Source organism: Vulpes lagopus, chromosome 21 (assembly GCF_018345385.1).
Source record: "Vulpes lagopus strain Blue_001 chromosome 21, ASM1834538v1, whole genome shotgun sequence".
NCBI classification, from domain to species: domain Eukaryota; kingdom Metazoa; phylum Chordata; class Mammalia; order Carnivora; family Canidae; genus Vulpes; species Vulpes lagopus.
Genome location: NC_054844.1, coordinates 19,452,902 through 19,465,241, shown reverse-complemented (window position 1 = coordinate 19,465,241; position 12,340 = coordinate 19,452,902). Strand labels below are relative to the sequence as shown.

At 34.8% G+C, this 12,340-nt stretch overlaps 2 protein-coding genes across 3 annotated transcripts in view; one reads left to right on the top strand and one right to left on the bottom strand.

Annotated features, from left to right (window-relative positions):
- The window catches only part of SLCO1A2 (solute carrier organic anion transporter family member 1A2), a 120,033-nt gene that overhangs the window by 4,621 nt on the left and 103,072 nt on the right, over positions 1-12,340 (top strand). The window lies entirely within an intron of this gene.
- Positions 10,357-12,340, bottom strand: part of LOC121480029 (islet amyloid polypeptide) — a 98,483-nt gene continuing 96,499 nt past the window's right edge. Inside the window, exon 13 of the mRNA XM_041736280.1 lies at positions 10,357-11,624. Coding sequence (XP_041592214.1) covers positions 11,435-11,624 — 190 coding nt within the window. The 3' untranslated portion in view covers positions 10,357-11,434. The remainder of the gene's footprint in view (positions 11,625-12,340) is intronic.

Genomic DNA, 12,340 nt, shown 5'->3' with positions numbered 1-12,340 from the left:
AATAATAATTACAGGAGCACCTAGGTGGTTCAGTCAGTTAATCCTCTAACCTTGGCTCAGGTCATTATCTCAGGGTACTGGGATCAAGCCTCATGCCTGGCTCCATGCTCAGTAGGGAGTCTGCTTGAGATTCTCCCCCTCCCCCCTCTCCCTCCCTGCCCCTCCCCTCACTCATGCTCACTCTTTCAAATAAATATAGTCTTAAAAAAATAAAAGTTGCTAAATGTAGTATAGCCAAGTATAATTTCATACTAAATGCTTTTCATGCATTATCTCTATACTTTTATCTCTGCAGAATAGATATTATATTTTGCATATGTAAATGAGGAAATTAAGGCCAAAAGAAATTAAGAAATGTTTATAAAGTTTTGAAAAAGAGCTAGATCCTAACAAAAGTTAGCCTGATTCTAAAACCCATCCTTTGGGATGCCTGGGTGGCTCAGTGGGTGAGCATCTGCCTTTGGCTCAGGTAGTGATCCTGGGGTCCTGGGATCGAGTCCCACATCGGGCTCCCTGCATGGAGCCTGCTTCTCCCTCTGCCTGTGTCTCTGCCTCTCTCTGTGTGTCTCTCATGAATAAATAAATAAAATCTTAAAAAATAAAATAAAAAAATAAAAATAAAACCCATCTTTCCCATTACACCAGCAGCCTTACTATAGTAGCTTCCAGTATCCTGTTGATTTTTTGCTCTTCACCATGACAACAGGACATCCTCAAATTCTTTGATTTTTACTTTTCTATTATGGAAGTTGAGCACACTTAAACAATATCTCCTGGGTATAGACAGATACTAATTATAAACTTAAATTCAAGGAAAGCTCCAGAAACTGACTTTGAACGTCAAGATACACAAAGACTGTGGTTCTGTTTCAGAGTCTCTTTCCAGTTCCATCTCTGTAGGTGGAGGACTCTGAACAAAAGTGTTCCTAAGGATCCAATACTGTCTCAGGAAGCCCGAGGAAGTTTCAGAGAAACAAATGGTTTCCATTGTCCCCTTGTTTTCCCTGTTTTGTCTTGCCGTCCTTCTGTACCCTACTGACCCAGGCTACATTTAGAATCTTTATAACCGGGGATCCTTGGGTGGCTTGGTGGTTTAGCGCCTGCCTTCAGCCAGGGCATGATACTAGAGTCCCAGGATTGAGTCCCGCATCTGGTTCCCTGCATGGAGCCTGGTTCTCCCACTGCCTGTGTCTCTGCCTCTATTTCTCTGTGTCTCTTATGAATGAATTAAGTTAAATTAAATTAAATTAAATTAAATTAAATTAAATTAAATTAATTAAATTAAATTTTTAAAAAAATCTCTGTAACCAGGGTAGAACTGGTGCTTTCAACAATGATCATGCCTAACTGTGTGCAACAAATGGTTACAAATGAAGGTAGGCCCCAAAGCCTGATCTGAGAAACTTTAAGGTAACCAGGACCTTTTATGTCTTTTCCCCCTACCCTTCTCCTTTCTCTTCCTTGCAGCCGGAGTCCTACCCCTACCCACCCACCTCTTTTCTTGTCTTCAGGTACCTATTCCATTCTCCAAGGGTTTGTTCTTAGTTAGCCGTTAACATACTTCAACCAGGGTATTAGTTGATAGTAAAGATTTCTCCATCAAGAGTGAATTGTCTTTTACTGAGGGACTTTTGAACCAAAAAGACTTAAAAGGAAAATTATAGATTTCAAATCATAGAAAGTTATGGGGGTTAATTTGGATTGGAGTTTTGCTCAAGCAAGACTTGCTGGCTTATTCAGATCACTCATATTTCTGGAAGTGGAGGCATATATTTAATAAAATAAAGTCAATTATTGTAAACAGTTTTATCACAACTATATGTGTGTAGGGCCACAGGATCCTAACCTTCAGGTGAGCTCACACTAAGTATTTCAGCATGTCAGTTACATAGGCCCCATGTTTACATGTTTAAAGGATAATTAAAAGGAAGATGAAAAAGAGATTTTTTTAAGTCTACAGTTTTTTGATAAAATTACTTTTCCTTTTTATAATGCTTACCCTTGATTTCATTTTTAAAAGTATTAAATTTATTAATATATAGTTTGTTATATATGTAGTAATATTTCTGGCCACTTAAATTCCATCCTTTAAAAATTTTAGAATTTGCTCTTATTCTTCTAATCTACTTCCAACCCAGGTAAACTCAACCGGATTTGCTTTTTCTATAATGTCTATGATTTCCTTGTAAGGATTTGTGTGCCACTTCTTACTGATCATGACCTTGGTTCTACCTAACTAAAGGAATGTTTTTTTACAGCAAAGAGGGTGGACTTTTAGAACCTACATCTTTTATGGCTCTGTAAAATTTTGTAATTCTAGACATGTTGTGCAGGACAAGTGCCTTTGCATCATTGGTTATTGGAGCAGGAAAAGTGTCTTGTGATACAAATCCTATTTAGGATTTGAGTAGATTATTGTCATTATTCTATTTCCCTTTTGTCTCCTTGAACACTTCTCCTTATTGTTTTGAGCCCACTTTTGTTACCTACCTTTATCTCTTTTCTCTCTCCCTCCCCTTTTTTCTTTTTAAATCTTTTTTGTTTGCTATCAATAACAAAAGCACCTACTTTAATACCATATTGTTCCTTTCTTTGTGTATAGTTACCATGGCTATAATAGCTATCATTCACTGATTGAACACCCAAGATGGGTGAGGTGCATTGCATATTTTATTCCTACTCTTTAATAAAACCCTACAATTATTATCACCTGTTTATAAAAGGTGTAATTTTTCATATTCTATCAAATTTATCACACATATCATAAATTTATATTATTTTTGCTCATTCATTTGTTCATTTTTCAGAGTACGTTTGTTTAAACAATATATATTGAGTGCCTGCTATATTTGAGTAATGGGCTTAAATACTATGGGGATTACAGAGATGACTCATACATCCTTGTTCCCAGGTAGTTTACAGGCTACATGAAGAAATAACACTTGTGCATATATAACCAAAGTACAAGATAGAAACTATGAACATCATCACAATATTATCAAAATTCTGACTAGTAAAGTATTATCAAATACCAAAGTGAGCTGAATAAAAATTTATTGAGTGATTGAGTAAGTGTTTGAATAAACTGATATTAGAAGAGTAATACAAGTAAGAGTCTATGTAAATCCAGAGAAGAGCTAAAAGGATCATGAGAGGTTCCCTGGAAAATGTGGTATTTGAGAAGAACCTGGAGGTAGATTCCTAGAGGATGAAGGGAGAATACTGCAAGATAAGCAAATCATATGACCACAGTTGTGGAGCATAATGTGTGAAGTACATAGAAGTTAACACACAAGAGAAGTGCTATAGCAATGCAAATAAAAATGAGTTCTGAACTCTCATGGGAAAGACCTGAATGGAATAACTCCAAAGAGAAGGCCCATTCACTCAGCAGAGTTTTTGTTAAACCACAAGAGAAAATTTTCTTAGTTGTATACAGAACAAAGAAATAAAAGTCTCAATAGAAAACTCAATATGAAAATGCAAGTTGAATTTGGTGAAGGATGGGAATCAAGATAAGCTACAAGGAATCTTTCAGTATGAAAAATATTCAATAAGTATATTCAATTTTTCAAACTTTCAGTTGAAACTATAAAGAACAAAATAAACAAGGCAAAACTATCTCATACTGAGTAAAGATTGTTATTCTCAACATCAAACAAGTTCTTCATATTTTGAGAAGATATTTTTGTCCCATTATTCTTTTGCCTGACCTGTTTATCCAGTTCCAAGACAAACTAATTTGGCAGGGTTCTACATAAAATAAACCACAGGACATAGTGGAAGTAGAATAAAAATATTTTTCTTTGAACATGATGTAGAGAAATTGTCTGGACTTTGATAAACCTGAGTTCCACTATTGGAATGATTATATTAACTGTGTGATCTTGGACAAGTTTTCTTTTAAAGATATAATCCCTGTATTTTGATATATGCAATTGTTTTAAGACAGTAAAGAAATCCCTATCATTATTCTCTACTTTTGCAGAATGAAATTTTTATGTCAGCTCATTGTTTTGCTCCTTAGTTCTTATCAGTAAATGGTTTAAAATACCAGCCTCATAGAGTTTTGTGAAAATCAGCAATAACATATACATAAAATGTACAAATGTATATAAAGTGTATGTAGACAGTACTTTAAAAATAGACTTTTTTCTCCTAATTCCGTCTGGTCAGAATTTTGGTTTCCTCAAAATTTTTGTGATTTAGTCTATTAAGCTATGAAAGGAAAATGAAAGATTTTACAAATTAGGAAATTAGGGAGAATTGAGGTTGGGGGAAGCAGTATACCATAGTGGCTAAGGGCACAGCTCTTGAACCCGTAACCCCCCAAACTAGCATGCAAATTCCATGCAGATAGAAGTTCTGTATGTCTGGATTATTGATGCATCCCATGCACTTTGAAGAGTGCCTGGAATATAATAGGTGCTCAGCAAACATGAGGAATGGTGAATATTTAGGGTAATATCTTGGCTCTGCCATGGGAGCTGTATTATACTTGGTACAAACTGAAGCAGAAGAAGGTGAAATGACCCTCAAGGTCAAATAGCCTCAGTTTTTTCATTTGCAAAGAGGGATAATAATTATACTTTTTATTGGACATTATTGACATATAACATATTATTTCAGATGTACACTATAATGATGAACATATGTATATACTGGAAATGATAACCACAATATGTCTAGTTGATAGCTATCACCCACACTTGGTCATGAATGTTTTTTCCTATGATAAGAACTTTTAGGGGATCCCTGGGTGGCTCAGCAGTTTGGCGCCTGCCTTCTGCCCAGGGCGTAATCCTGGAGTCCCAGGATCAAATCCCACATTAGGCTCCCTGCATGGAGCCTGCTTCTCCCTCTGCCTGTGTCTTTGCCTCTCTCTCTCTCTCTCTCTCTGTGTCTCTCAAGAATAAATAAAATCTTTAAAAAACAAACAAAAAGAACTTTTAAGATCTACTCTCTTAGCACCTTTCAAACATACAAAACAGTATTATTAACTATAGTCACCATATGGTACAAAAAATATCCAGAAGTTATCTACTTTACAACTGGAAATAACAGTATTATTTTCATAGGATTTATGAGGATTAAATCAGATAATACACCTGAATAAACTTAAAATAGTATCTGGTACATACTGAGCATGCCATAAATGGAGCTCTAAATTGGAAGACAACGAGTGCTTAGCAATTAATGGGTACCAATTAAATTGTACCGAGCACAAGCTGAGATGGATAAACAGATATGCATATTCAGATATAGAATAGAGTAAAAGCATGTTATATGCTTCCTCAAGCACCATCCTTAGCTCTACAGTGGTCAGGTACCTCCCCCTTTCAAAGTGTAGCCCAATTCATTCTTCTGTGGAAAGCTTGCTTTTGTGGGAAATGCTTTATTTTTTTTTTAAGATTTTATTTATTTATTCATGATAGACACACACAGAGAGGCAGAGACACAGGCAAAGGGAGAAGCAGGCTCCATGCAGGGAGCCCGATGTGGGACTCCATCCCGGGACTCCAGGATCACACCCTGGGCATGAAGGCAGGCGCTGAACCACTGAGCCACCCAGGGATCCAAAGAAATGCTTTAGAGGGAGAGAGGAGAATTCTTCTCCAAAGGGAAAGGGAGAGAACCAGCATTTATTGTAGGACAGATTTATAGTCAAAATCTTAACTATTTTCATCCATGACTTTTCATCTTCATAGTCAATCTCTGAATTAATTATTATTCTTTTCATGTCACATATGAAGAAAGAGAGGTTCAGAGTAACTTAATCATGGTCACCCGAGTCTAAATGACTCTAGTCTGCATAGCTTTCCTATTGTAAGGTACACATGAGGACATGCATTGATCAGCTCTCCCTTAGTCATTCCAAAGAGTGTTGCTCTGGAACAAATGTAAATCTCCCATCTTCATCTCCATGGCGACCAGAAGCAAAATGGTAGTTCCCTCCTCTGAGAAAGACAAGGCCTTCCTATACCCTGTGGTAAGAGGAATGTGTATTCTTAACTTTTCTGAGACCTACATAAAAGACCTACATTTTCAGGTCAATAATGATACATCAAAATTCAGATATCTGGTCTATACTCTAGTTTATTTTTTCACTTCATAAGCATTTCTACACTATCATTGTGAAGAAATATCAAGTCCAAAATCACCAGGGATGCTACTGATATTTCCTATGTATCTAAGAAAAAGTGAAGAATTTGACAGCAATTTTTAAACTTTGTTTTTTTTTTAATTTTTATTTATTTATGATAGTCACAGAGAGATAGAGAGAGGCAGAGACACAGGCAGAGGGAGAAGCAGGCTCCATGCACCGGGAGCCCGATGTGGGACTTGATTCCGGGTCTCCAGGATCGCGCCCTGGGCCAAAGGCAGGCGCCAAACCACTGTGCCACCCGGGGATCCCCTGACAGCAATTTTTAAAGAATCTGCCATTACTTACCCAACATAGGTGTACTTCTCACCATTTGTAGATGACCAAGAGACCTTGGAAACATCATAGACTTTTCCACTGGAACTTGTTACTCAGTGATTTCTTTAGCAAAGAAAGGTGATACTGTATTATATAGCTTTCCTTCCTAGGCATGTAAGCCCATTTAAATAATTATCACATAAACAGTATTTTGCAGATGTCCAAAAGCATAAATTGGCTTTTCCTCAAAACTGTGCTATGGAGTTTTAATACTAGATTTGCCTTTTTAGATTATTTCAATTACTTTAACTAAAGAGAATACCTGATCCCACCACCCACCACAAAAAGCTTGTGATCTACCTTGTGATCTGTAAAGCATGTATTTGTATTCTTATTGTTACAGGATCTTCTTATAGAATCCTAACTGAAAGTGTTTAGGTATTAGAGCATGGCAGCCACTATGCAGAAAAGGTCTCTGAATCCCCAGAAGAAAAATATTAGCTGCAATAGGAGTAACTGCCATGGTATGATTTAGTTTTTAAAGAAATCATTGAGAGTTGCCCTAATCCCTGACAATATAAAGTGTGATGATTAATACCCTTAAGGATATTAATTATAGGCCAAATGAATGATATAGCTATTTTACTAATTCATGTGTTGACTCATCCACAAAAACTTGGCTGTTACTATGTAAATTTTTAGTTTCTGTTTGGCTTCTAAATTGATAAATCTTAGCACAAATATTTAATCCATTTCTCCCTGATTGACTAAATTATCAAGGGATGTCTGAGCATCATGGATGGATTTCCAATATGCTTAGTGTCTTAATTTCTTCTGTTGGAAATGCTATAAGACTATGACTCACTGTGTTCTTTGGTATCTCATTATGCACTCTCAAAAAATGTTTCAAAGTAGAGACGTTTCAGCTACAATAAATATTTTCCAAATAACATAGGTTAAAGAAACAAGTGAATAGAAATGACCAATCTACACTATGTTCTGACAAAAGCAATAAAAAATTAAATAATTTTCAAAGTTTAAGCAATAGGCCAAAATTTAAATTTTATGAAATTTGTTTATAAATTTAATGTATAGTCTAAATGAATAGCAATGGGAAAGGTAAAGATGCTAGCATATTTCATCATGTTTCAAATGAAAGGGCATTTTCCATACCAAAAGATCCTGGTGGTAAATGTTAAGTCATTTTCAGAAGACAAAAACTGTTAAGCTCTATGCCAGTACAGTATCAAGGACAGAAAATGGAAACTGCTCAAGTAGCTTACTTTTCTCCAGAATGTGTAAATAGGCTTAAGCTCCTTAGTTATAAAAAGAAAATTTGTGGAATGGAGAATAATTAAGTCTGGGTTGCTGCCCTTAGGAACATAGCAGTGTGGGAGAAAAATGTGTCAGTCACACAAATAATACAGAAACAACATAGCAATGTGGTATTTTTAACACAAAGTAGCAATAATATAATTACTCAAATTACATATTTCTTTTGAATCTAAAAGGCATCCTCAAGGTGTGGTGACAGCTCAGTGGGTGGAGAAGTCATATTCAAGAAGGGAATGATGATAGATCTTGACTTTGTCATTAAAAGATTTAAAAAGGTTGCACTAGGGAAAGTTGTTCAGCTTAGAGGGAATGGAAGGAAAAGATAGAGACTGGAAAAGAAGAGGACATGTGATGATAGAACAGAAACAACTAAAACAACCAAAGAATTTAGCAGGGAATAAATGTATAAAGTGAGATGATGTCCAATAAAGCTGGAAAAGATTAGGATTAATTTATAGTGGGACTTGAATGTTAGGATAAAGAATTTGATGAATTTTAGGTTAAGAATAAGTCTTTTAAAAATTCTGTGTAGAAGACTGATGTAGTAAGAAACATGCATTAGGAAACTACAGTAGGTTACTGTAGGGTTCTGGCTTACAATAGACTGGAGTTACACTGGTTGCAACAGAAGAAGAAAGAAGAAACATACCTAATAGCAAAGACGCTTTCAAGTACATGTGTCTTGGTAACTGACTTGAGCATGTGGAATGTGGAATTTGAGCAGCTGGTGATAATTCCAAGATATCAAGACTGATATTAGTGACTAGTGACTCCCACTATAGTGGGAGCATAGTATGCTATTATTAAATTCAGTGGAGTTGAATGCAGAAAAGGTCTGCATGCAGCTTTGTTAGGGTGACAGTCTGACTTTGGTTATTATATTATGGTAGGTTGTAGAGAAGAGTCACAAAAGCTTTCTTGATCCTACTCCATGTCCAAGACAGATTAGTGTGAATGTTCACCATGAAGTCACTCAGGGCTCCAGCCTGATAAGAGGCTGACAGGGTGACAGCCTGATAAGGGTGACAGTCTGACTTTGGTTATTATATTATGGTAGGTTGTAGAGAAGAGTCACAAAAGCTTATTTCTTGATCCTACTCCATGTCCAAGACAGATTAGTGTGAATGTTCACCATGAAGTCACTCAGGGCTCCAGCCTGATAAGAGGCCTCCTCATCAGGAAGTGCTGCAGCGAAAGAAAGAGAGAGATAGGCTTTTCACCTAGTAGACCACCCTGAAAATGACACACATTACTTCTGCTAATATTTCACTTGCCAGAATCAGCCACATGGCCTCACCTGAATGCAAAAGGGCTAAGACTACAATCTCTTATATTCTCAAGAAAGAGGATATTGGTGAGCACTAATAATGCCTCCTGCAAATGCACTGAGTGGAAAATGAATCTTTCCATAGCTTTGAGTAGTGTGTGTGTGAAAAGGAAAATAATTGGTAGAAAAAGAATAATTTCTCCTACTTTATATAGAAAGCCTGTTGTGTACTCAAAGGAGATTTGGACTCACGGACTTTTCTACTCTTGACCAAAAGGTATTCTGCATAATATTGCTAGGTAATGATATTCAGGCTTCAGAGAAGTGAGAGGCTCATTGCATAATGTTCTCTCAACGTGCTCAAGAGAATTTCCAGTTTTAAACGTAGCATTACTAAATAAATTCTATGTCTGACTCTGTACTGCAACATGGAAGATAGAGGAATCATTTGTATTTTTAGTTGTCTAGTGAAATATCATTTGTGGCATGCATATTAGTATTTGGAGGATTAACCCACTTCTAGATTATTCAAGAGTACCTGTGAATTCAGATATCATAGACATAATGAGAAAAGTTGGGACAAACATAAACATCAAAACTTACTGTTGATATCTCCAATTACATCAATTGAATTTTACTCATTATTTCCACAAGTAATTATAAAAAATCTGGAAAAGTATTTGGTAAGCCTCATGCAATAAAGCATTCCCAACTTTTATATATTTAAATTCCTACTGCCTGCCAGCTAAGAAAACACTATGGAATTTGTTCAAATGTTTTACTTTGATAATAAATTTAATGAATAAACTTTAGAGTGTTTACTATTAATATCTCTCATATCAATATAGTGACCTCTTTTCTTCTCTAAAATCTTCCAGCTGGAATAAGTTACATAGCCACCCTAACTACATTTTACTCCTTAGCACCAAAGGTTGTTAGGTCACTATAACTACACATAATTCTTCTCATCATATTCCTGATATTTATCTGCTACTATATACATTGTCCTTGAATATCATATACACTCATCACATTTTTTTAACTCTTCAAAGATAGATTGGAAAGTTGATATAGACGTGATATGCAATAGAGTTTTATTTAAAGCAGACTATTATAGGAAAATTTTAAATAAGGAAGTTTAAGAAATTGTAACTTAATCACACCTTACTCAATTTAAAATGTTGAACTCAAATCTACTTTGAAAGAAAGGCTGACAGTCGAATATCACAAATAGGAATTTATACATTCATTTATTTTAATATGCAACTTATGACATAAAATCATTATAAATATCATCTGTTGCTATACACTCATACACACACATCTAAAATATGGTAATCTAAGGCACACTTCATAAGGGGAAATTTTAGTGTATAAGTCAAGTTAACAAGTTAGATTCCCATTAAAAATGAGATTTTTTTCTATTTTTTTTTTAATACAAGTTTAGTGTCTTTAGGAATGGCATAACACAACATGATAGCAGTTTTTCTGGGTTAATGCTACTTCCAAAGGTGACTAAATCATGGTCAGGATAAAACAAGAACCCCCGTAAGAATGAGAATTAGAGGAAACATTACATTTCATGTCCAATTCAACAGTTTTCTTCAAGAAAAGTGTATCACACACATGTAACCTCTGCCAGAAATGTCCAATTAGTTTAACAAACAAAATAAGTTACCATGAAATATATAACTCTGTGGTCTTTTAACTGAAGACATACATGATTAAGAGGAACACAAGTTGCCTTTGCAATATCCTGCATCAGAATATGACCGAGGTTTGCTGTAAGCCACTTGAACAGAAAAAAAGGGCATTTATGTTTAATAAAAGGTCATCAAATGACAACACACAATGAAACCCTCATAAACACAAATTGCCTTTATATTCTTAAATAACCTCTAATACCAACAATACAGCAAAGAATATAATTTAAAAAAATATTTTGACCGAGTCAGGAGCAAAAATTAATTATTTTTTAAATAGCATTTTATCTAAACATTTGAGAAATCCAATGCAAAAAAAGAATTGCTTAACAAGGGTCCTTATAATTGTTGACTTTTAATGTGCTTAACTTCACTCTCCGCTGTTTACAATTTACCAAGTTTCCAAATACTATTTTCTCTTTTGTTCTCAAACTCAGATCATAAAGATATAGGCAAAAGAATGACTTTTTAATATGTTTTCAAAATAAATATCTATAGCAAGAACATTTCATTTTTAAAGACATTGACTTTTTATGATGGGGTCTTAATTAGCATTAAATTTAAAACAATTCTTACCATAACAATTCATATGTACTGCTAACAAACATAGTACATAAAAACTTATGTTCATGCTAATGTTAACTTACACAGGAAATCACTAGAATATTTTTATACATGAAAGTAAGAATGATAGGGGTGCGTTGACCTCTAAAGTGGTAAGTAATTCAATGGTCCCCTGTTTAAAATCTCAATTGTGTTTCTCTTGCCATATGTATTGGATCCCACATTGGTAGGTGAGAGAATGGCACCAAGATTATTGCTAGTACGAACCAAGAAATTTGCCAGGCGTTGAGTCGCACACGTGGCAGTGTTGCATTTCCGCTTTTCCATCTGGTGACTGACAATATAGAACAAATATGGAAGGTTAGAGACTTAGACTCAGGTTTGGGTATATTTATAGGACAACAAATAGCTCATATTGATGAAAATATTTTCATGTAAGTAACTCAACATTTTGTTTTGGAAACATCTAGATGACTGAAATTTTTTGACACCTTGAACATGCAGCAGAAGCAATTTTTGACAAGGAAATCATATAACAAAACTTCCATTATAGTCAATGTTAAATTTCTCAATATAATCCTTTGAAATTTCAGAATATATTCCAGATAGTAATCATAATAAAAAGGGGTATCTTTGTCTTACAGTCCTCTACACCCTTTTTTTTATTCTTCTAAATCTTGGTGAATCTATTTCTTAATATATAAAAAGGATTTGGAATATAAAATGTATATGTAATCTGGAGTATGTGGTACTAAATATGTATATTCATTTCCCACATCTTTCCAAAGAAAATTAGGCAGTATAAGATATTTTTGTTAAGTTCCCTGAGATAATTAAATCAGGCTATTAAGGGAGAAATGTCAGGTATCTGTTGAGTATAAGTGTATGCTGACAAATCTATTATTTAGGCAAAGGAAACCCACTTTGGGACTTAAATACCTAGTCTATATGTTAATGTTAGTCATATTATGTATTTAATTATTTCAATTTGCATGTGTAGTAAGCATGGCCAATCTGCATTTCCAATGAATGATTTAACACTTTTTAAGA